This window comes from Quercus robur, chromosome 11, assembly GCF_932294415.1.
Source record: "Quercus robur chromosome 11, dhQueRobu3.1, whole genome shotgun sequence".
Taxonomy (NCBI): domain Eukaryota; kingdom Viridiplantae; phylum Streptophyta; class Magnoliopsida; order Fagales; family Fagaceae; genus Quercus; species Quercus robur.
Window position 1 is genome coordinate 17482396 of NC_065544.1, and position 26877 is coordinate 17509272.

General features: G+C 34.0%; 1 protein-coding gene across 3 annotated transcripts in view; it reads left to right on the forward strand.

Moving 5' to 3' along the window:
• The first annotated feature begins 2759 nt into the window (after positions 1 to 2759).
• The window catches only part of LOC126706540 (chaperonin 60 subunit alpha 2, chloroplastic-like), an 84462-nt gene continuing 60344 nt past the window's right edge, over positions 2760 to 26877 (forward strand). The window contains exons 1-3 of one of the 3 annotated variants that reach the window (XM_050406069.1): positions 3142 to 3275; positions 6019 to 6140; positions 6243 to 6450. In XM_050406069.1, the coding sequence (XP_050262026.1) occupies positions 6090 to 6140; positions 6243 to 6450 (259 nt within the window). In that variant the 5' untranslated portion in view covers positions 3142 to 3275; positions 6019 to 6089. Of the gene's footprint in view, positions 3019 to 3100; positions 3276 to 6005; positions 6151 to 6242; positions 6451 to 26877 lie in introns of those variants that run through there. The other 2 variants (XM_050406066.1, XM_050406071.1) reach the window with 2 other exon arrangements.

Genomic DNA, 26877 nt, shown 5'->3' on the forward strand with positions numbered 1-26877 from the left:
TAAGTAAATTAGGGTTTCAAATCAATTTCACATAGTATTTTTAAGGAAACTCTATGGTGCTGTGCCTTCTCCTTTCAAAGTCACTTACCAGATATCATTCTTATACCATTAGAATCAGTAGATTTAAAGTTGCTGCAACAAGATCAACGATTGCTAATGATCTAAAATCTTTGAGTTAGATTTCAAAGTCTCAAACGTGGGTATTTGTGAGCAACAGATTCAAGATAAAATTGTCCGTGGATTCGGAACTGCATGTGGTAGTGTGAGTAAGTTCTACAGAAGGTAGCTTTAGATTTTAGGGAGAAAATTTATTGTAAACTTCCATTCTATCATAGTGGATTTGTTTGTCTTGAGGATAAGTCAGGTTAAATCCTCCCCATATTTTTTACCTTGAAACTAACAATTTCATTAGTTTTCCTGGGTAATCATATCGTTGTCTTATTTATTTTTCCACACTGGACGATATGATATTTTGTTGATTAACCTAGATCTCATAATTAACCTAAGTAAACACTTGGCTAATTCATTAAATTAAACAATTTGTTTTAAGGGGTCTAAGCAGACAAACATATTATATCAATATACATCCAACATTATTTTAATTAAATAAATAATTATTGTTTCCAAGTAGAAAAATACAACAACAAAAGTTCAAAACTATACGAATTCAGTTGCTGAACATTATGTTATATAATATGTCTAATATACTTATAACATGGGGCCAAGTTTTAGGGAGGGAGAGAGGGGGGGGGGGGGGACCCCTATTGATCACCCTAGGACTGGAACTCTGCTAGTTAGCATACCTGTGAGATTTCAATGATGAATTTTAGGGTCTGTTTGGTAGGAGGGGTGGAAAAGTAGAATGATAGAAAATGGTGGGAGGATGGAAAAGTGGGAGGATAGAAAAGATTTTAATTTCTCTCATTTTTGTTTGGTAGGGAGAGGAAAAGTGGAAGGATGGAAAAAGTAAATTTGGATAAGTTTACTCATACACCCTTGTTAAAAAATGAAGGCCAATTAAAACAAAAAAGTGACAAATAACCAAAAAAAAAAAAAGAAAAGAAAAGAAGCAATCACCCAATTTGTTAAAAAATAAAAATCATGTGCCAAAAAAAAAATCATGTCTAGTTAAACCAAAAAAAAAAAAATATATTATCACACCCACGAAAAGAAAAAAGGCAACGTCCAAGAAAGAAAAGAAAGAAAAAAAAAAAGAAAGGAAAAAAAAGAAAAAAAAAAAAAAAAAAAAAAAAAAAAAAAAAAAAAAAGAGGCAACGTGCCCACCCATAGGAAAAAAAAAAATGAAAAAAAAAAAAAAAAAAAAAAAAAAAGAAAGAAAGCAATGTCCATGAAAAAAAAAGGAAAAAGAGGCAACGTGCCCAGCACACATACACACACACACCAAAAAAAAAAAAAAAAAAAAAAAAAGGGAAAGGAATTGAACATGGGCATTTTTGTCCATTAAGCAACCCCATTTTCTCCCTGTAGTTTTCTCTCCATTTTGGGGAGAAAACTTTTTGGTGGGTCCGGAGAGAAACACTCGGATCCCATCATTTATTTTCCTTCCTCTCCACCTAACCAAATACACTCAAAAAAGTTTTTCTTCCAATTTTCTCTCCAAAGTTTTCCATCCATCCTATTTCACCTCCAAACAAGCATACCCTTAAGGTGAGACAGTGTTTGTGGGGAAGATAGGATGACAATCCCTCTTTCTCACGATGCATCACATGGTTGTGTTGCTTGCACTGGCTATGCTCATGGTACTTGTGTGTGGGGTATGAGAAAGTGTGGAATCATCAACAATTATTGGGATTTCTAAAAATGTGATTGGTTATGTGAATTTTTTAAAACAATGATGGTTTTTTTTATTACTATAAATGTAGTTCCTCTAAGCTTAAATTAAATAAAATCATGTTTTGAACCATAAAAAAGTTTAAGGAGTTTAGTTGCGCGTTAAGAGCATTCGCATTAGCTTGTGCAAAAATTTCAGTTTATTTTGGCATAAGAACTTGCTTTTTTTATTTTACATACTCATTTTTCAAAACACCTCACATTAGATTGTTTATTTTAAACTATATTTTATTAAAATATCAATTTTCCTTAATATTTTTTAATTGTTTCTCTTTATTCACACACAGCAACCATTATCCACTCTAATCCTTTATTCTCGAGATACATAAAAAAATAATAAACAACTAAATGCAAAATGAATAGTGTTAGTGCATACATGGTTATTGTAGTAAACTTGTAAATTTACATAATTATATATGAACTGATATAAGTCATTTTTAAGTAAAACTGTATAAATTCTACACATTCTTTTCTATTATACGTAGACTGATGTGAATGCTCTTAATGTGCTAGATGCCTCACGACGTTGGGCCATCATCAGTACAATAATTTTGATTATTCCTTGAAAATGTTTGTTACGCGATATAAATAATTGTCCAGTCTTGAGGATATTTGTCTCCTAATTATTTGGTGGCGCATACAACAAATGGTTATCTCAACAGTCTTTTAGCATATTGTTTAAAAATTCATTCTTGTACTTTTGTTTTTCATTTTTTAGACCGGATTTTATTTGACATTTTATATATAGATACAATAGGATTAGAATATATGATAACTGATTCATAATTATTGTTTTTTTATCGTTAAGTCAACATACTAATGATTTTTTTTTTTTTTTTTATAGGCGAGATTCATCCCTAAAATTTTTATAATTGGAATACATTATATAGCATATATATTCAAGAAAATAAGATTTATTTGTTAGAAAATTAGATATTGATCGAGATGGTTAGAAAAATAATTCACTAATTTTTCTATTACCAATCGATAGTTGATAGCTGAATTTTATAACTTACTGAGAATGAGATTAAAAAATATATATCCATAATTTAACCCCTCTAACCCAAAACCAAAGCCCCAAAGCAAAACCATTTCTTCAACTATTATAGGGATATGTCTGTTTCCTTCTCTTCCCTTCAGCTCTTCCGTCAAAAACCTCTCTTTTCTGTAAGTACTCTCTCTCTCTCTCTCTGTGTATGTCTTTCTCTTTGTATTATTTTGTGTTTGAAGTAATGGGTTATTGTTGCAGAGCCTTTATTGGAACCAAAGGGCAACTGGGTTGTGGAGAAGCACAAATTTTGTGAGGAGTATTGCTGTTAAGGCAGGCCCAAAGAGGGTATCTTTTGGTAAAGAATGCAGGGAGGCCTTGCAAGATGGGACTGATAAGCTGGCTGATGCTGTTTCTCTCACCTTAGGACCTAGAGGTATCTGGGTATTCTTCATTTCTGTTTGTTTTGATAGCTTTTTTAGGTTGCTACCATTATATACCGTCTCTTACTCTCTTTATGCTTTAGTTTTTGAGAACAAGAGGGATTATTTCATTTTCTATCTATGCTTATATTGGTGAAGGGATCAATGATAAGCCTACAGGTTAAAAAATATCTTGTCGGTGATTCTTGCTCTATCATTTGCAATGGATACATTAGTTTCAATTGGATGATTGTTATTTGGTAATAGTTTGCCAAGTTTAATTTGTTTTGTTTATGTAGTGGTAATAGTAATGAGAAATGTGCTGGAGGCTACACATTAAATTGATTTCATCTATATCAGAGAAGTGAGCCAGCTAGAGATTTGACTTTGTCTTATCAAGTTGTGAAATTTTTCAGTGCATGGTGTAGTTGAGCCACCGAACAAAATTAGGCTAATGGAAGATTGCAGTGCCACTTTGCAGGACTTCAATTTGCAAGTTCACTGCAAAGTTTATTTATTTCGCATTTGCGTGAGATTGTGGTTTAGCTTGCACTTCTAATGCGTAAATTCAATTTAGTCCATGAAGTTGTACTAAATTTTATTTATATTATCATTTTAATTTTTCTCTCCCCTTTTTTTCCCCCTAGGGAGGATGGTTGGGGGGGGTAAAGATGTGAGTTGTTCTAAGACTATATGGAGTTTGAGAAAAATTCTATACCATTTGGGAAGAGTTCAGAATAGCAATGCTGCTTGAATTTATGTGTATTTGGTATTTTCTATCATAAAAATTTTCTTCACGAACATTTTGAATCTAGGACGAAATTGTATCATGAGATTCATTCTCACTGAATGGCAGAGTGTTTATTGGAGTAGGTGAATTTGAAATATTGAGAATTGTTGCATGTTTCTTTTTGTGGTTTTTTTTTTTTTTTTTTTTTTTTTTTTTGTGGGTGGGGGTGGGGGGGGGGGGGGGGGGGGGAATTGCCATCCCTGTGAAGGTTAGGAAGCAAAATGAAACAGGTTCATCCTGGTTTTTGCACATTGCAGCTGAATATTAACGAGATCAAGTTCATATACTTGAACTGTAGCTGTTATGGGACTTGCAACTTGCAAATTGGGGTCTGTCAATGTTAAGACTTAAGGATATTATTTAAGGGCCTTGGTCAAAAAAAAAAAAAAAAAACTATATTCTTCTCAAGTGAGCTAGATGGTGGATTGAGATTATTTGCAAATGCTTCTAACACCATAATTATAAGGAAGAACCCCAAAAAATGCCATTAATTGTGTTGCTTGTGTTAATGCCATTGATGGGGACTGGTTGAAGCCTAAAATAGTAAGATTGTAGGTATGAGGTCTTGGTTTTTCATGGTTTCAATGGCATGTCTATTAAAAATAATAATAATAGCAAAGTAAAAAAGGCTGTTGAAGGGGAAGCTAGCTCTGTTCATCATGAATATGGCATAAGATCAGTTGAAGCCTTGAAGGCTTGTAACTGAAGCTTTTCTTGAAGAGATATTAATTTATTTATGAAGAGATATTTATTTGCTTATTTTCTTAATAAGCTTCAGTCAGCTAGGGTGGCCTCACTTTGGCTATGTAAAATAGTTATGCTTGAGAACTTCTATTTTTCAATTTATGGGGTTGGCTCTGTTACGGCATAAGCCTTTATGACTTTTCTGACATTTTAAAAAAGCTATAATATGCTAGATATAACCATAGTTGTCAGTATCGTACGATACGTATCATATCGTGTGTAAAAAGTTCTGTATCGTAAATGCTCATGAATCGTACGATACAGTGTGTATCGTATGAATCGTATCATATCGTAAAATCATATGTATCATATGATATATAGACAAATGCTTTAAAATGATATTTTTTGGTTAAAATTTATACTTTTATTTGAATCTAACAAGTTTTTAGACTTGTTTTAAACATAAAATCATTAGGGTACTTAATTTAACCTATTTAAGTAACATATTCATAAGTTTCTTTCCCTCTCTTTCTTTTACAAAATTTGGACTACAGAGTATACACTTACACTTCACTTTAATATTTACAAATTTATTTTCTATACTATGAATAAGATATTAATTGAAAATATAATTTTTTTTCTCATTATTGTTATAAGTCCAAAAAACTAGAATGCCAAGAAGAAATTTTTTTTTAATTATTAAAATAAAAAGAACAAGAAAAGATAGTAAATGTTAATGACGATGAAGAAAATGTCAATGAAGAAATAAATCTGCAAAATAATAAACGTGATGATAGCATTGACTTAGACGGGGTTGATTAGCTAATATGATGAATATGATAAAATAAATTAATTTTTGGTTCATTTGTAATATATTATAACTTTTAAATTTAAGCAATTTGAATGTATATGTTATAAACACATGCTAGTTTGATTTATTTAGTTAGCTTGTTAAATATTATTGCATAAGTGATGAATAAATTACTCATTAGCTGAATATATTCAAAATTTATAATGAATATACCCTTTATATATGTATATCTATAATTTTTTATAGATTTTATTAAGTGTTTGTGTATTTTACGATACACGATACGATAAGATACACGATACACGATATAAAAAAATCAAAAATCGATTCACGATACGATTCACGTTTTGACAACTATGGATGTAACACATACTGAAATACTCAGAAGAGAATATAAGTATTTTTAAATCAAATTATTAAATTTTATGCTGCTAATTTGATAGAGGTATTGATTTTAAGTGAAAATATGCAGGCCATAATGTTATTCTTTTCGAGTCTGGATCGCTTAAAGTAATTAATGATGGCGTTACAATTGCTTGATCCATGGAGCTTTCAGATGCAATTGAGAATGCAGGAGCAATGCTAATCCAAGAGGTCATTCATGGTTGCTAGATAATTCTCTCCCTTGTTGTTGTATTGATGTTTTTTGAGACAAAAGCAATCATAGATATGTAAATCTTCATATCCTGCTTGCAGGTTGCAACCAAAATGAATGATTTGGCTGGTGATGGTACAACTACTGCAATTGTTTTGGCTCAAGCAATGATCAAATCTGGGATGCTGGCAGTTGCTTTTGGGGCTAACCTGGTTTCTTTGAATAAAGGAATGAATAAGACTGTGAAAGAATTGGTCAAGGTCTTGAAGAAGAAAAGTGTGCTAGTAAGAGGAAGAGATGATATAAAAGGTATTTAGAGCATGTCCTGTGAGTTACCATCAAAAGCAAAAGAGAAAAGCGCTTCAAGTTTTGGCCTCGTCCCCTCCAGCTGCTCCATTAGAAGCACCCTCAGGATCAGCAATATCGTCCTTTGGAGCATTCTCTTCGAGAGCAGCAGTAGCTTGGGCGGCCTCGTCAACCTCCATCTCCTTGTCCACTTCCTCGAAGTCCAAATCCTCCAAGTTTACTCCTGAGGGATGCTTGACCAAATACCGCCTGAGGAGTTTGAAGCCTTTGTAATACCAACTACAGAGCATGGTGTTGTACTCTTCAGTCAATTGAAAAGCTTGAACAGCCTTGGCAGCCATGGATTTAACCTTCTGGTTCGCAACCTGAAACTATTTGTCTTCTTTCACCATCAGCTGCTTCTCGACCTTAAGCTTGTTAGCCAAAGCCTTGGCCTTCTCCTTGGCTAAGTTGGCTTTGTCCATGGCAGTAATGAGATCCCTCCTCAACTTCGTGTTCTTAGCCTCCAAAGCCTCTACCTGGGACCCTGCCACCACTGCCTTCTCCTCATGACTCAGGTACTTAGAAGTTATGTAGATTGTCTCTCCCAGCACTTGAAAATTATAAGAAGACAAGAGTTATAAGCATCAAGAACCATCCCACTTCATGAGTTACACAACCAAATGAAAAGGAGCCTCACCTGGACGAGCTTGTGAATATGGCGGTTCACAACCTCGTGAAAAGGGACGCTAGAAAGCACCTTGAGGTCCTCGACAGTGACAGCAGAATGGGCCCTCACCAAGGCAAGGCCAACATCATCCCAAATGCTGGATATCTGGGAGGCTACCTTCTCCTTCCCTTTTGCCAACGTCCTCTACCTCTTTGGATAAGGACTAAGCTCTTCCAATGAAGTAGTAGGGGAGACCATCTTCATGGCCTTGGGGACGAAGGTGGCCAGAGTAATCGGGGTCCCCTTCTCAACAACCTGCACCACCTTCTTCCCCAGGCTGGAAAGAGGCTCATTCTTAGAAGGAGGGCTTCGGACCAAGGAAATGACGAGCTAAAGTTTGAGGATCGACAAGGTTGTCAAAATCGTCGATTGTTTTCGCATACTCAGTGGCCGCCTGGACACACTCCTTGTATCTACTCTTGAGCTTGGGATGCTCCTTAACTGCAAATACACAACAAGCAAAGGTTAATGACGAATCAAATTGAAAAGAGAAAGAACTGTTAAGAAATAAGCAAAGGACGACGCACCTAGCCTTAGAGACCACCACCGACGAAGCAATCTAAGAACCTTACCCTATAAGTCTTCAGAAAGAGTCTCCCATCCATCTCTAGACACGAAGAAGTATCTGGATTTCCAATACCAAAAAGACAAAGGAAGATCCATGATAATCTTCGCCTTCTTAACCTGGGGCACAAGCCTGTAGTACATATACTCCTTAGACTCCTTCAAACGATATAGGTGAACAAAGTCGTCTAACCTGATCATGTTACCTTCAGTGATGACCATCCAAATCTCCATACAACTAATCACTATCCTCCATGAGTTTGACATAAGTTGCCCTGGAGCAATGTTGAAGTGGTTCAAGAGTTCCATGATGAACGGATGGACGAGGAATCTAAGGCCATACTGGAAAGCAGCATCATAGAAGCACACTTCCCTAGGCGAAAAAGTATAAGCCTTTTCCCCTTCATGAGGAAGTCAAATCCTGACCTCCTCAAGGAATTGAAATCTATCCCTAAACCTAAAAAGGGTATCAGTGTCTAAGGCACACTCCTCCTTAAGGGCGTGGAAAGGCCTATTCTCCCTTTGTCTAGACGATGAAGGGCCAAACGTAGCGATATCTCCCTCCGCCTCGATAGGGTAATCACTAGATGACAATCCCATCTCAAGCTCACTAGACCTCACCTCAGATACCCCTTCTCTTTCACCTACCATCTCCCTAAACCAATTCAAAGACTGATGTAGCAAAGGATACAAATCAGCTAACATAAAACCTAAACCACTATTCCTAGACACAAAACCTTCAATTGGGGGGCAACTAGCACTGGAAGAACCCAAAGATGCTCCTAAGCAAGCAAAAAAGAAAGAAACATATGGATAAAGCTTTCTAATCTTAGAATTTTGGACCATGAAATTAGTACAGAGTCTTAAGTTGAAAAGGAAAGGTAGAAAAAACTTCGCTGTAAAAAGGAAAGGTAAAAGAAAGAGAAATCATACCTCCGAAATGGAAAAACCAAGCTTAGAAACGAAAAAGTTGCTAGAGTTCAAGGAGCTTGGAGAGGAAGAGTTCAGAGCAACAACGGCGAGAGAGAGAAGGAGAGGAACAACTAAGTAGTTTAAAAGCTAGGCTTGGAAGACTGAAAATCTACAGGAAACCCAAAAGTCCCTCGAATAAAACATTGCTATCCACCACTCAGAGTGCACCACGTGGCCACGACACGTATGGCGCTACCACTCTGCATTAAATGTAGACACAACAAAAATCTCAAGAGTCACATCTGAACAAATAACCTTTCATATTCTCAAGATCGTCATCACACGCAAGGACGATCTCAGAATAGGGGGGCTACTGATAGATCGAGTAATTACTCTCGTCCTGAAGAGCCAGCCTAGATGAGGATAGAGCGCCATAAAAACATCTATTCAATGCCCCGACGGTTACATATCAGTGATGAGACTGTTGGAACCTCCATTAAGGCTGAATTAAGTAGGCCTGAGGCATTACCAAAAAGCTTTCAAGTCACCATTTAAGAAGGACAACGGCTAGTAAGAAGAGTCTATTTATAGGACCTACCAAGTCCCAGACAAGGTAGATACACACTAATCATTTTTTACTCTTGTTACCAAATTCTCTCTATTTTTTGAGCTCCATTTATTGACTTTATCATCAGAGACTCCATGGCCAGCACCACACCGATGACCACCTAAGAGGATTTCCCTTTTTCACTCACCCCGTAGGAACTTGGTTGAGCTCATATTAGAAACCCTCTGGACTATTGACGATCTTAGCATTGTCAATATATATAAAATATATTTATATTAGAAAAAAAATTGGGGGCATTGCCTTTAAAGTCAATGACTAGCTACGTCCCTGGTCTCAACATTTGTATTTATCGTTTACTTGAATATTACTGCAAACGTGAAATTATAGCTTGAGTTATTTTGTATCGTGGAACCTATTATCGTCTCTATGTCTGTAGCCACGCAAAAGACATGCACAAAAAAAGAAGAAAAATGCTTGAAAAACATAGTGTCGGTGGGTGACTCTCAGAACATTTTGGGAGGTGAAAGAGGAACTTGGTTTAAAAATAGAGCAGTTGGCTTAAACCTTAAGGGATGCCTCTTGTCCTTCAATCACTAACATGAATGAAAGAGCTTATGCGTTTATATGTACTGGAATTTACAACTGAACTGAAGCACCTACTCTGAAGTCTGAACCTTCCTGAATGGATTTTTTTTTTTTTTTTTTTTTTTTTTGGGGGGGGGGGGGGGGGGGGGGCTAATTAATTGCCTTCTCACAATATTTTCTTTTCAGCTTATAAACTTGAATTTTCCTACCACTCAGAACCTCATAAAAATCAAGGTTTGCCTCAACATTAATGTTGGAAAAGAAAGGAAAAATATAACCTAATTTTCATCATAGGAGTCAGAACAACTAGATCAAGTTAACGACCAAAAAAAAAAAAAACCAAACACATTGGTAATAACATTCCTTATGAGTTCCAGTCTCTTTTTTATTTTTTCAAATGTTAAGTCATTAATTCACTCTCTTGAATTTCTTTTTCATCCACCTTTAATTAGTATCTTGCATTAATCACAACCATAAAGCTTTATAACGATATAGTCGGTTGTTGTATACTTGTATGTCTTTTTCTGACCTCTAGAAGTACGTGAACAACACTTGTGGCAAGAAAATTGTGGTCGATATGGAACTTGGAAGAGATTTTTTTTTTTTTTGTGACTAAAATCAAAATGAACAAACATATAACCGAGTCAGCTCCTCCCCTTTTCTCTTCCATATTTGAGATAAGAGTCATTATTTTCTCTTTTCTGATTTTATCTTAATGATATAAGTGAAGATGTTTTACCTAAATCCATATTAATTTAAGTTATCACTGGATTTTGGATGCATCGACTTTTATATCTTTATTTTTGAGATGCAAGTAAGTGGTTTGTCTTGGTCATATATATCTTCTCATTTTATCCAAAGTAACAAGGAATTGGTGTGATTTCTATTTTGCATATGTGCTTAATGACTTATTAACGATCAATTCTCATGTGTTTTATATTTTTGAAAGCAAAGAGTTCGATTAAACACTTGGCTTCATTTATTGATTAATAGTGGTTTTAGGATTTTTTTTTTTCTAAGGGGGCCAGTAAAAAAATGAATCTTAGGTTAGAGATATATAAATTTTACAGTTTATGTGGTTTTCTTATTACAATTTTTTCTATAGCATGTACTAGCAAGAGAATAAAAAATAAACTACAAGTTCATTAAACATATTGTTTCCTAACACAATGAATATGCTGATTATTGTTACTAAAAACTAAATTAATTATATTGGTTTAGGACAATTATATGTTTACATTGTACTATCAATGTAAGATTTACATTGCAGATTAAATTAATGTGTACAATGTTATACGTATTTGTTTAGAGGCAATGTAAATCTTACATTGAAAATACAATGTAAATTAAGAATTCTTCATTAGTTTATTTCAAATTTGTTAAGTTTTAAATGAATTTTTTCTAAGTTTTGAGAGGAACAAATTTCTACTTTTATTGTTAGGCTTACTATTTTTTATCTCCTAGATTTTAGATAAAATTGATTTGTTGTTAGAATTTTTATTTTGTGTTTAAAAGACCAAAATATTATTTAGAGGATCATAGAATTTAAGCTTATTCCAGCTAGGTTTAAAAAACAAAATTTAATGAGAGGGTGTTAAAATTTTTATTTTATGAGGGTAAAATAAAAGTAAATAAATAAATTATATATTATAAAAAAATAAAAAATAAAAACAATTGTCAGTTTAGGGGTTCATTTGAACCCGTAGACTATATATACATAGCTCTGCCCATCCAATCATATCGATCGATCTCTAAGTGTCAATGTAATATTTTACGTTATTGCGAATCCTTAGTGCGGTGGTCATTTTACAAGAATTAGTGCTTGTAGGGTACGGAAGGAAAAGGCAAAAGTGTCATTTGAACTCCTAGACTATATATACATAGCTCTGCCCATCCAATCATATCGATCAGTCTCTAAGTGTCAATGTAATGTGCTACGCTATTGTGAATCTTTGGTACAATGGTCACTTCACAAGTATAAGTACTTATAGGGTGTGGGAGGTAAAGGCAAAAGTTTTAGTCTCTAGAAGTGAGTTTCACACCAAGGAAGAGGAAATCCTACTGTATGGCCGGTATGACCGTTATGTACCATACCAATACATGCACCGATACTGAAACTCCAACGTTTCGTACTAGTTTAAATACCGGCTGAAAAAAAAAAAAAAAAAAAAAAAAAAAAAAAAAAAAAAAAAAAAAAAAAAAAAAAAAAACTTTTTTTGTTGTAATTTTTGAATTTTTGTAAGGGCAGAGTAATAACTTATTTGTTTTTTTAGTATGAAATGAACAATTAAGCTTTTTGTTTTTTATATTGTATTTTTTTTTCTATTTCTTTTAGTTGATGCGAAAGTCTAAAACCATAAATAAATTGTTCTTAATTGAGGTAATATTTTATGGTAAACTTTTATTTTATATATATATATATATATATATATATAATAACAGTAAACCCAAAACGGTATACTGGTACTGATCGGTACTGAAATATATCATTTCATTGGTCAAACCAGTACAATCTCCGATATGAGATTGACTCTCTTGCTTCATACACATATACACTTAGTTTAAACTAAAGTAAAATTTTATCTATTTCAAAAATAAATGTATAGTGCTATGGATACATTACATTTCTAATTAAATTTGGAAAGTGATGTTATCAATGCTCCATGATTCACTTCGCCATCAATGAATTTTGTACTTGTTAATTAGGTAGGTAGTCAACTTTCCAATTTTCATGACCAGATTCACATGTTTAGATCATTAACAATTTTTTTTTTTATTTTTTTTTTGAAATCACATGCTTAATGTTAAAAAGATTACAAAAAACAATGAAATGTTGTGAACATAGCTTTCAGTGACCGAATCATATTAATTTCTTCAATTATTCCTTTTCATCTACTTTTTTTTCCCCGATATTTCATTAGTATATCAAAGCAATGATGTTGAGTTGAATCTTGTCTCTGTTCTACCTCCTACTCAAAAATTAAAAATGTCATAATTTAGGCCTTACTTAGTACGGAGAGTTTAAATCCATAGTGAATAAAATAACTTTTTTTAATCACCTTAGGTTTTTGGGATTTTCAATGTCTACAATTAAAAGAAATAATCTTTATTTTTTCTAAATGGCATATTCAAATTCAGAGATTAAATATAAACTAAATAAAAACAAGTTTAAAACTGCCAAAAAAAAAAAAAAAAGAAGAGAAATATTATTATGTAGAAGAGACAGTGCATTGTCGCATTGAATCATTTGTTCATTGTTAGAACACATGCACAAGAAACATATATTAATGCGGATTAACAAAGCAGAGTTCTACAAAATGGAACAGTACGAGAAAAGTAATGTAGAAATAATTCTCACACATTAATCACCTATTGAAACAATATTTATTCTGAAGTACCACCACTTAACTTGGAGTAATTTGGAGTAAAATTTTCACTCTAGACACTTAGACATTTATTTTATAATGACTTCGTAGGACAGTTTATCAAATCTTTATTTAAGGAACCAACTTAGTTATAATTTTGTGCTCATAATGAGCACTAGCATCAATATCTTCAAATTGGTACTGGATCAACAAGTATTGAGGTGATACCCTCTACCATCACTCCTCCAAGATGTGTGTATGCATCTTCATCCTTGTAGAGTAAATCCATAACTCGTGCAAGATTGACAACACGTGTAAGGAGAGGTACTGGCACTTCAGTAGGTCTAATACACTCTGTGTTTATATCCTTCCATGCATTCACGATTTGCTTTCAAAATTCATCATGTACCTCTTGCTTTGAGACACCATATTGCTTCATGTAACATTCGACGCCCAAGACAACGTGCCCTCTCTCTTGCTCAAACTGTAAAAAAGGGGGGTGTTTGGTAGATGTTTTCAAACAACAATTTTTAGTTTTTAAACAACATTACACGTATTTTCACACATGTTTTCAAATAATAATTTTCAGTTTTTAAGTGCATTTACCAAACACCTCTTAAATTCCCAAAATATGTAATGAGTAAAAGAGTTAATATTGTACCGGAGGCCATTTTGTTTTAATTAGAGAAATGAAATTTTTCGGTATTGGTTAATACCGATGAATCATTTTAGGATTATCGCTAATTATATATATATATATATATATTATTTATATTTATATGTTTAGTAGTTAAAGTTCACATAATAATAATTTATTAAGAGCACTTAAATTTAAATTTATAAGCATATAATATTTCACTTATTGTTTATCTTTAGCTCACATATCAGCCTATTAATTAATAAAAATACTATAAAACTAGTGAGTGACAGTAGTTGAAAATTTGCAGGTGTATCTAATACCGTGTTATTTAAGACCTAACAATATATACACTATTATTTACCAGATTCAAAAACAAAATTTGAACCATGTCAATTCGTAGACGTGGATTTAATTCCTTGTAGTACTGAACTAGTCTCTCATATACATTGTTGAAGTCATCAATTCGTAGACGTGGATTTAATTCCTTGTAGTACTGAACTAGTCTCTCATATATATTGTTGAAGTAAAAATATTGGAAAAAGAAAGAAGATAGTTATTACGAGTGAATTTGTACATTCTCTATATTTTTTTTTATAATTTTTGTACATACTGCATGTAGGAGGATCTTTTAATTGGACTAAAATTGTGATGCCCCAAATTGATTGGGTATTGATTAAGTATGTGTTGTGCAGGTGTGTGTTGAGTCCCATGTTAGACATATATTGGGTAGATTTGGGATTTATATTAATAACAAAAAAACTCAATTGTGATTAGACTAATAATAATAATAATAATAAGTGAAATTGAGAGAAATATTTATTCCAAATATGGATTCAATTTTGTGCCATATATCCTAAAATATTTATTCTTAAAGAGTTTTATTTTTAAATTTTAGAATTAAATGTGGGACCACATTATAAATATTCATTCAAGTGAATTATTAAGTACAAAAATTAAAGAGTCTAGAATAAATGAATCGAAAAAAAAGTGCTTCACAATAATTAAAAAAAATTAGACAATTTACATTTTATACCTAATAATATACTTACAATTTTTTTTAGAAAGTTAACAAAATATAAAAATGACTATCAATAGTATTTAAATTATATATATATAAGTATTATAATATGCATCTTATAGTATATTTTTAAGTGTATTCATGTATATACATAGGATTACAAGCTACTTATATTAAAGTGTAGCACAAATGTGACTTAACGATTTTTCTCAATTTTTTTTATAAAAAATATAGAATAATTAACGTCCCTTGATTTTAGTCACAATGCTCAATAAGATCCACTAATAATATGTGTGCTATATAAAATTTGCTAAATGTACTTCATTGGAAACAATATCACCCATTAGCCTGTTTATGATTGATGCTGCTCTAACAATATTCTTCGGCTCCTTGATGACCCATTCCAATGCTTCCTTGGTCATGATATCTCCCATGCCAATAAAAGATATGGTGCTAAGCGTGAGATAACCACAAGATATTAGTGCATTACTCATATATTCCTCCACTGTGGGAATACATTTTTCTTTCAACCATACGGCTTCTTCAAAGTAGGCTTGAACAAGTTTTTTCATCTAGTTACATTAAAATATAAAATATTGATAGTTATAAAATGAGAATTAATGGGGGGGGGGGGGGGGGGGGGGGGGGGGGAAATAGAGTGGTTTCAAGTGAATTAATAGTGTCTTACTGCAACTTTTGCGTAGTAAACACAGTATAATCTTCCATTCTTGCACATCTCTTCTTCAATTTCTTCAAAAACATCCAAGAGTACTTTATAACACAACTTCATGTATTTTGGGAGTTGGTCTATGCAACTTATATCCCACCTGAAATTTAAACGTTTGAATCATGTTTGCAATGTTGACTTATACCCCAAAATTTTAAAAATAGGGCAGGGCCAACGTCATGTATTTTGGGGTTTAAGGTAATAACTAAATTGATGTTTATATATATATATATATATGTGTGTGTATCAATTAAGTAATAATTTTTTAATATAAAATTATTCTACTTGCTTGTTTAATTAGATGAAAAATTATGAATTAAATTGTTTTATTCAAGTTTTCTAAAATCTATTTTTAAATTAATAATATAGTTAAATCTCTAAATCTTTCTTAAAATGTTATATTTAATTGATTTTTTTCACAAAATTAATTTTTAAATTTGTCAACAACTACTATGAAACTCATGCTACATCACCCCCAACACTATGATTGGATGAATGGGCTATGTCAAAAACAGTGAATGATGAACAATGTAATAAATATGGATTGTGTAAAAGCTTAAAGCTAAGCTAAACAAGAGTGATTGAATAAATTTATTTTATCAGGATAAAACATTGGTCTCTTTCTTTATCTACTACCACTATCAAGGGTAAAACAAACACAAAGTAAAAGATCTCCTATATAAACAAGGGGGGAGAGAGAGAGAGAGAGAAATTTGAAGCTGAGCCAAACCTGAAAGGAACAAAAAAGAAGGTCCAATGTAGCTACAAAGAAGCTTAAATTACTTTTTATATTTTAAATGGAGAGAGTGGCAAAATTTCCAGCAATATGTACCCAAAAAAAATGAGGTTTGAGATTTTTTATTTTTTACTTTGCAGATTTCAAATTTTTTTTTTTGTTGAGAGAGAAAGAGAGAGATTTTCTAACTTCTGTGTGTGGAACACTATGAATTCTATACTCTAAAACTTTCACATGAATAAAACCAACAATCAGTTATACACTAAAAGAAGATAATTTTTTTTTTATAAAAGTGGTAATAGTTTTAGCATTTTAATTTTTAAAGACATTATTTTTTACTCACTTGGAAGAGAATTGTATATTTTTATTGATTGAAGTTAGTTGATGCCCATTTTTGCAAATCCATATCCAAAAGCCCATGAGGAAGAAAGCCCAATGAAAAAGCAAGGCCCAAAGGCCCACCAAGAAGACCAAAGAGCAAGCAAGGTCCAAAGAAAGAAATGCAAGGGAAAGCAATCTATAGCAAAACACAAATCTGCCGTAGAATACAGATTTGCTGCAGAATACAGATCTTCTGCATAATACAGATCCGCCTGTGAGAGACCGCACTCCCGGCCCCTTTTTATGGGTTGTTGGGCCAAACTCACGTAAATGGGTGAAGTAGTGTTATTGCCTCTCAAAATGGAGATTCGACTAGTTATATTTTTCCCTTTAGATCAAGGGTTTTACAATGGAGTCGCCACTTATTTAATTATTGGAAAAATAAGAAAACCATGAATGAAAAATTCCTCATTTTATTAATCTGTAATTCAATTTACATTGATCATAGGAAAATTACATGGTTTTGGTCCTAGATACAATCTAAGATAAAAGTACATGGCTTTGTTTCCTAGTTACAATCTAAAAATCGAAAATTACATGGATAAGCATTTGATCTACTAACCCTTGATCTAAGCTCGGAGGCTATGTTACAAGGTGGGAAGATGTTAGGCATCCGCCTTGCCCGGTGAAACCGGTCTTCTAGACTATGGTGGCCAACATTCATATCACATCATCCAATATGTCAATCAATTTGTATGTTGAATTTAATGTGTGTGCATGTGATGAATCCTAATTCAATTTATTAAGCATGTCATTTGAATTGAAAAATAAAATCTAGTGAATGGATAGTGATAACCTAGATTCAAGGATTTGAAAGAATTACTAAACAAACATGTTTTTCATATTTTTGATACGGATTTAAGATTAAATCTAGTGATATGCATGAACATGTGATGAACAACTAAGTACATATGAAGAACACATAAAAACAATTAAGAACATTCAAACATATTCAAGAGAATTATCATGCTTTAATCTTAAATTCTCATCATGGCAATATAAGCAAATAGTTAGGGAAGGGGATTATACCTTCATGCAAGATCCATATGATGAAGGAGGGGATTCTTGATGGAGGTCCTAAGGTGGAGGAAAAGAAGAGCTAGGAGAGGAAAATTGAGTCTCACTCAATACCTTGAGTCTCAGGAAGACCAAGATATGACAAGACTATTCAACTTCACTAGAACTCAAGAGAAGAGAAGAGAGGGGGATTTTTTGTGTCCTGCAATGAAGGAGAGGGGGAGTTTATATAGTAGTGGTGGAGGACATATGAATGGAAAGCCATTTAATGAGGGTTGACAAGGAATCATGAACCTAGATCTCATTTTAGCCTTTGGGCAAATCTGGTGCATTAAATGTGGAGATTTGTGGGAGTGAGGAGCAAGCCAAAATTCGGTTTTCCCGTAGCTGCTGTAACAGTCTATAGAGCCAATTTTGAAAAATCATATCTGCCTCAGTTCTAATCGGAATTGTCTCATTCTTGTGCTCAAATTGAAGCCCTGGATGTCTAGTTTCTGGGAAAAATAACTTCATTCACAGATTCAAAATATGCTGAGAGATATCGATGAAATGGTGAGCAGAGGTCATTTGTTAGAAAATGGTTTCAGCATAATTAACATTAATAGATCCCAAATTGGCTCCCAATTAACATTAAATGGCTTCAATCACTCCCATTTCAGACTTAATTGGTTCCAGATTTACGCTAATTAAAATATAATTGCACAAATTATTCATTGAATAATTAATGTTTAACTATCTAGTTAATTAGGTGTGTGCAACCTTACCATAAAATGTAGTCCTAACCAATCAAATTATGACACATCATCAATCTTAAACTGATTATACTTATAACCAATTGAAATCAATTGTTCATAATCACATATAGTTGGACTCAATTTGTGATAGTGCATCTCAGCCTTTAAAACTTGATTTGATGATAACTTTCAATCTAATGGTCCGATTAGGGCTTATGACCAGTCAATTTGATCGTTACAACATCAAGATCATTTTGGTAAAATGAGATTAAGGATATAATGACCAGAATCAAGATGCATATTTTCAATGTGAAATTACCTTTTTACCCTCCATGTGAGGTTAAATACGGGTTGCAAAATAGGGTGTCAACAGAATGCCCCTCATTGGTAGAGCTTGAAAAGTGAATGCCAATGTATAAAAGAGACACCTAACTTTGCAATCAGTATTTAACCATGGTGAATGTATGATACATGTAAATAAAAATGCAGACAATCATGTTCTGGATCAAATTGTGGACCGAATCTCGAGGGATATTACCTACGTACCTCTTAGTGGGAGGATCAGGTCTAAACATAGTTCATGCATGCAGCCCCCACCATCTTTTTTTTTTTTTTTTGGAAAAAAAATGAGTACAAGACATACTTACCAATGGTTTGATGGATTTGAAGTTTTGAACGTGCTTCCCAGAGGTCCGTGGATTTGAAATTTGGATGTGCTTCCCAGAGGTCCAATGATTTGAATTTTGGACGTGCTTCCCAGAGGTCCGATAGAATTGAAATTTGGACGTGCTTCCCAGAAGTCCGATGGATTGAAGTTTGGACGTGCTTCCCAGAGGTCCGATGGATTGAAGTTTTGGACGTGCTTCCCAGAGATCCAATGGTTTGAAGTTTGGACGTGCCTCCCAGAGGTCCATTGAAATTGAATTTTGGACGTGCTTCCTAGAGGTCCGATGGATTGAAGTTTGGACGTGCTTCCCAGAGGTCCAATGATTTGAATTTTGGACGTGCTTCCCAGAGGTCCGATGGAATTGAAATTTGGACGTGCTTCCCAGAGGTCCGATGGATTGGAATCTTGGACGTGCTTCCCAGAGGTCCAAGGATTTGAATTTTGGACGTGCTTCCCAAAGGTCCAATGGATTGAAGTTTGGACGTGCTTCCCAGAGGTCCAATGGATTGAAGTTTTGGACGTGCGTCCCAGAGGTCCGATGGATTGAAGTTATGGATGTGCTTCCCAGAGGTCCAATGGTTTGAAGTTTGGACGTGCTTCCCAGAGGTCCATTGAAATTGAATTTTGGACATGCTTCTTAGAGGTCTGATGGATTGAAGTTTGGACATGCTTCCCAGAGGTCCAATGATTTGAAAGGTATTATTCATATCGATGTGTGTGGGCCTTTGACCCTAATACCTGCAAAATAAATACTTTCAATTAGTAACAGAGTTATTCATTGAAAAGATTTTGGCTTACTTGGCGAATGCCCCTAGTTTGAGACATATTCCATGCTTCGATGAATGCTGAGGGTGGACAATTGACTTGATGTTGCACCACTGGAGAATATGGAAGAGGATGATAGCTTTCTGTTCCTGAAGAAGAATTTAATGAAGATTTTTTTTTTTGAATTTGGAAATCTCGAATTTTTGAAGGAATTGAAAATTTTGATTTATGATTTATGATTTTTTTTTTTTTTTTTGAAAAATTTGGAAATTTTGAATTTTTTCAAGGAATTGAAAATTTTGATTGATTTTTTTTTTTTTTTTTGAAATATGAAGATTTGTTCATTATCAAAAAGAAGGTGAAAATGAAGATGGAGTAAAAGTGATGAAGATTTATTCATGATGATTTTTTTTTTTTTTTTTGAAAAACATATCCTTTGAATGAGAATAACTTTGGCTGGAAGTTGATGCAGATTGCTGGATAAGTCCTTGCTCAATTCCTGCAAAAAGATAATTTCAATTAGCAACGGATTTATTCATTGAAATGAATTGGAAGTACTTACCCAATGCCCCTAGTTTGGGGCATATTCCATGCTTAGATTGAAGTTGAATTCATTTGATGTTGTGACCATTGGGGAACATGAAAGAAGATCACAGCCCGTCATCATTGGTTCCTGCAAAAAGGCTTTCTTTCTCTAGCTTGTTAGAAACCAATTATCATGAAAACTTGCATACAATATAAATAGGCGAATGTTCTAAGTTTAAACATGCTTAATGCAAAACAAATGAGTTTAGCCTAACATGCACCTAAACAATTTTGTCACATTATTTTGACTTTGTTCTCCAAGGTTGTTTGAGTGAAAGGGACCGGGCCTCTGCAAGGCTGCCTACGTACCTCTGTCACAGAGGATCAGGTCAAGACGCAGTTCAAGAGAACTGGATTTTGGAAAAGAATGATTTTTTTTTTTTTTTTAATTATGAATAAGAGGTGATCCTTTGAACAACCATTTTGGCAAATCAAAGTGTTTAAGAGTCAAACAAATCTCTTTGATTAGGAAGGATCAAGATCATTAAACTTATGTAATCAAATTTGCTTCATCCTTTTGAACATCGTCAGATTAAGTCTCCAAAGGCAATCAAGAAATGAAATGTGATAATATTTATGAATCACACTGTTGGGTGCAAACAAGGAGAGTGATCCAAGTTTGGAAGTTCTTTTGAGTCATTTTAAGGATTTGAGAATTTGATAAATTTTTTCTCGGGCATGTCATCTTGTAGGGTTTGAAAATTTTAAGCATTTTTTCTTTTTAATTCAGGAGAAAATATTATTAGAGTTTAAGATGCGCCTACAATTAGCAAGACTTCAAGGAGGTCTTATTCATGGGTTGTAATGTAGGCCGGGTTTGGGTTATGAACTGAAAGATATAAAAGGCTTAAAATTCCCTATGATGTTTCCCCCAACTATGCATTACTCAAAAATCAAGTATTAGAAGAGTTTTCCCATTTCTTTTTTGTCATCTTCTCACCAGTCTTCATTGGTCACTTGTATCAACATTTGTTTTTATGCTCATTCATCTTGAATCAAACCTCTAGACTTTCATCTTGTTCTTTTTAGATTACATCTTCAAGTCTCCAATTTGCTAGGATTTTACCTTTTTTTTTTTCTTCTTTGGCCCTAACTTTTGCCTAGACCGCCCTTTTGGGTTTTTAGCCTAGCGGACTTTTTTTCTTTTCTTTCCTTTTTGGCCCTAACTTTTGCCTAGACCGCCCTTTTGGGTTTTCAGCCTAGCGGGGGTTTTTTTTTTTTTTTGGTCTTTCATCTCTTGATTGAATGAACTCCTGGGGAACTTTTGCCCTCCTTGTATTTCTCAGCTTAATGATTTTTGGTCATTTTGATGCACTCTCTAGACTTCTTTCTTGCCTCAATGCATTTGCACATTTCTATGCTTGATGAAATCTCTTTTAGATGAATCTTGTATTCCTCTTTGTATGATGAATTTTAGGCTCTTCAAACTTGATGCACATTTTGTTTTCTCTCACATTGATAGAATTTCATTTCTCTTTCGTTGATTGAGTGAAAACTCCTTTTACTTTGATGATCTCTTATCTTTAGCTTAATGAATTCTCCACTTGTCTTTCATGTCTTCTAGGAGAGCTTTATCAATTAGCTTCAAAACTACAAGGTTGACTCCTCCTCAACATGAGATTTAAGCATGCATACTTTGAATTTTCCCACCCTAGGTTTAGATATTAGTGGGTTCATGTGAAAAAGAGGCTAAGTGTTTAAAGGCTCAAATGGGCTAGCAATGGATAATGATCATTCTAGGTATTAAGGTATAATCTTGTTTTACCAAAGACGGCCTCCTATCCCTAGTAATGCTTGCTTGCAGGCAGAGTGACTTGAGCTTTTTTAATAAATTCCTGTTAAAAGAAAAAGTATGAGTGCTCTATTGGAGACACCAAAGTTTTTAGAAATTTTGAATGAATGCATGAACTTTTTGAATTTTCTCATGGATAGATTTCCTTTGATTGCCTTGTAAGACCATTTCTTCTTTTATTCAAAGTAATTTAGCAAAAGTGTTTACACGAATCAAATGAAATTAATCGTTTCTCAGTACAAGTTGATTGTTCAAGCCTTTAAACATCACAATTTAGAAAAAGTTTTGTCCAAGGGATCTTTATGTACCATTTTGAAAAGAAGACTTTAAAGAATCTTGAAATTTTTGAAAGAAAAAAATGGGCCTTTTCGAAAAAGTCACTAGGAAGTCCAATGCCCCTAGTTCAAAGAATTTTTTTTTTTAAAATAACTTAAGGGCTCAATGCCCCTAGTCCAAAGATTTTTTTTCATTTGAAAATTTTTCTCTTTTTTTTGGGAAAGATTTGGAAATCTTGATTTTTTTTTTTTTTTGAATTTTTTTGTTTTTTTGTTTTAAATATATATACACAAACAAAGCTCATTAGATGCTACATGAAATTTTTGAATTCAAAAAAACATAGAAATAAAACTTTAAGCTTAACCATGATGTTGCAAACCAAATGTGGAGTAAGGCAAAGTTGGGCCACTTGCTTCTTCTTAGTCCATTTAGGATGCTTGAGGCTTGGTGTGCTTGAACCTTGATTATGATGAAATGGCTTGGGCTTGCACTTGAAAGGCTTGAACCATATGATCATTTGGAATTTGCTTGGAATGGCTTGACCTTACACTTGGAAGGCATGTATCTTGTGAGTTTTTAGCTTTTGATGTTGCTCATGTCTATACACCTTTGATGAGCTCAAGTGTTGGGCTTTGACTAATTCAAGAAACAATTTTGGGTTTCTATACCAAGTAGAGTTCAATCATAGCCTTTGGGCTTGAGTTCATTCATAGCATACAAGGTTCAAACAATTATGATGGGCTCAAGCGTTGGACTTAGACTCATCATGGTTCAAACAATGGCCAAGGACATGCATAATGCAATACAACTAACATGGAATGACCTAAAGGTAGGTTCTATGGGTCATTACAACATGGGTAGAAGGTAGGTTAAAGGTCCCCACAAGCTAGGACATCGTACCTCCCAACTTGTGACGCCAGGAGCGCCACGTTGGTCCGAACGGTACAGTTTGTCCCTATGAACCACCATGGCATAACCATGATGATCCTTGTCACGGTGGGTGGTAAGTTCACTGCTGGGTATGTGAGTCTCAGGAAGACCACAATCCACGGCTAATACTACCAGGCTTCTGGGCTAGCACACAAATCAAATGAATTTCATTCAAGCAAATGATGCATGACATGCAATATAATGACATATTAGACATATTATTTACAAAAAGTAATAAACAAACAATGACATGGTTGGCCATCATAGCCTAATTGAAGCTTAGCCCTCAATATCTCCAGTGAAGTCGCCGCCCCCAGCCCGTTTTTATGGGATGTTGGGCCAAACCCACGTGAATGGGTGGAGTCGTGTTATTGCCTCTCAAAGTGGAAGTTCGACTAGTTATATTTTTCCTTTTAGATCAAGGGTTTTACAATGGAGTTGTCACTTATTTAATTATTAGAAAAATAAGAAAACCATGAATGAAAAATTCCTCATTTTATTAATCTGTAATTCAATTTACATTGATCATAGGAAAATTACATGGTTTTGGTCCTAGATACAATCTAAGATAAAAGTACATGGCTTTGTTTCCTAGTTACAATCTAAAAATCGAAAATTACATGGATAAGTATTTGATCTACTAACCCTTGATCTAAGCTCGGAGGCTATGTTATAAGGTGGGAAGGTGTTAGGCACCCGCCTTACCCGGTGAAACCGGTCTTCTAGACTATGGTGGCCAACATTCATATTACATCATCCAATATGTCAATCAATTTGTATGTTGAATTTAATGTGTGTGCATGTGATAAACCCTAATTCAATTTATTAAGCATATTATTTGGATTGAAAAATAAAATCTAGTGAATGTGTGTGGATAGTGATAACCTCGATTCAAGGATTTGAAAGAATTACTAAACAAACATGTTTTTCATATTTTTGATATGGATTTAAGATTAAATCTAGTGATATGCATGAACATGTGATGAGCAACTAAGAACATGTGAAGAACACATAAAAACAATTAATAACATTCAAACATATTCAAGAGAATTATCATGCTTTAATCTTAAATTCTCATTATGGCAATATAAGCAAATAGTTAGGGAAGAGGATTATACCTTCATGCAAGATCCATATGATGAAGGAGGGGATTCTTGATGGAGGTCATAAGGGTGGAGGAAAAGAAGAGCTAGGAGAGGGAGAGTGAGTCTTACTCAATACCTTGAGTCTCAGGAAGACTAAGATATGACAAGACTACTCAACTTCACTAGAACTCAAGAGAAGAGAAGAGAGGGGGATTTATTGTGTCTTGCAATGAAGGAGATGGGGAATTTATATAGTAGTGGTGGAGGAAATATGAATGGAAGGTCATTTAATGAGGGTTGACAAGGAATCATGAACCTAGACCTCATTTTAGCCTTTGGGGAAATCTGGTGCATTAAATGTGGAGATTTGTGGGAGTGAGGAGCAAGCCAAAATTCGGTTTTCTTGTAGCTGCTGTAACAGCCTATAGAGCCAACTTTGAAAAATCATATCTGCCTCAATTCTAATCAGAATTGTCTCATTCTTGTGCTCAAATTGAAGCCTTGGATGTCTAGTTTCTGGGAAAAATAACCTCATTCATAGATTCAAAATATGCTAAGAGATATTGATGAAATGGTGAGCAGAGGTCATTTGTTAGAAAATGGTTTCAACACAATTAACATTAATAGGTCCCAAATTGGCTCACAATTAACATTAAATGGCTTCAATCACTCCCATTTCAGACTTAATTGGTTCCAAATTTACTCTAATTAAAAGATAATTGCACAAATTACTCATTGAATAATTAATGTTTAACTATCTAGTTAATTAGGTGTGTGCAACCCTATCATAAAATGTAGTCATAACCAATCAAATTATGACACATCATCAATCTCAAATTGATTATACTTATAACCAATTGAAATCAATTGTTCATAATCACATATAGTTAGACTCAATTTGTGATAGTGCATCTCAGCCATTAAAACTTGATTCGATGATAACTTTCAATCTAATGGTCCGATTAGGGCTCATGACCAGTCAATTTGATCGTTACAACATCAAGATCATTTTGGTAAAATGAGATTAAGGATATAATGACCAGAATCAAGATGCATATTTTCAATGTGAAATTACATTTTTGCCCTCCATGTGAGGTTAAATACGGGTTGTAAAATAGGGTGTCAACACCGTCGCATAATATAGTTCCCTGGCAGAATGACTTTGGTAGACAAAGACAAATTGGGCCCAAGACCTTTTTAGTCCAGTCAACATTATCTGGCCCACAAAGGCCCAAATTCTTTTGTATAAAAGGAAAAGCGTGAAAACTAATATGAAGAAGCACGATGAAAAGAAACAAGGAACGGCAGAAAGTGTCAGCAGTAGGAATCACGTGAAGGAAAGAAAAGCCAAACCAAAGGAAAATGACAAATGTAGCAGGAAACGCATGAAGAAATAAGACAAAACATGCAGCAGACCAAAACAAAGATAATTTGCTACGACAGAAACGACGTGGGAGGCAATCACAGAAGATAGCAGAGTAAGCACAGAAGGGTCAAGGCACCACCAACCTATATCCAGCCAATACAAGGGAGGTGGGCCCACGGTCAAGCGGATTCAGAGGATGTGGTTTGGTGGTAGGGGGAAAAGGGGGTCTATATTTGATTTCCTACCGTGACTTCTTTTGGGGAATATATCTTGTTGTGATGGTATCTTACCCAAAAGAAGTAATAAATGATTGAGACCATCTGTGATTTACAGTTGCCACAATTTGTGGATCCTCTATATTAATCACATCAGAACACTGGATTTGATAATCAAATAGAACACTAAGGGGTTTGCCTTTAAAGATTTCAAAGAACCTGCTTCTCTATAGTAACCTTGTGGACGCTTCAGCCTAAAATTGGCATCTTAGTCCTATAAGGTCTTTGGTAAACAGTTCTATTTGAAAGAAACTATCATGGCAAGTTCATCTTCAGAAGTCATTGATACCACTAAATCTACCTTTGATCTTTCTCTTCGAAAATCCACTGCAAATAGGTTAGACTACCTGTATGAAATTTCTCATGTTCCTGAAGATAGTAAAATGCCTATTACTGACTTTCCTATTGTAAATCCTTATATAGTATTTGATAAACCCCAAGTCTCTTTCAAAAAATCCATAAAAAAAAAAAAACTTTTAGGCCCTTCTCAACCTTCTACTATAAAAGTATATGTCCAAGCCTCCAAGTTTGATTAGTATAATATCCCAGCAAGTGAAACAGAAAACTTCATTAGCCTTGCCCTTCCCAGAGAATTTATAATCCCATGGCAGAAACAAGGATATACCCATCTTCATTTTGGAGCAGTCAGGTTGGCATTAACTTTCCATGGAAGAAAAGGACTCCCAGTAGTCTTTAGAGTTTCACTTCTTGATTCCAGATTCCTGGAATATCA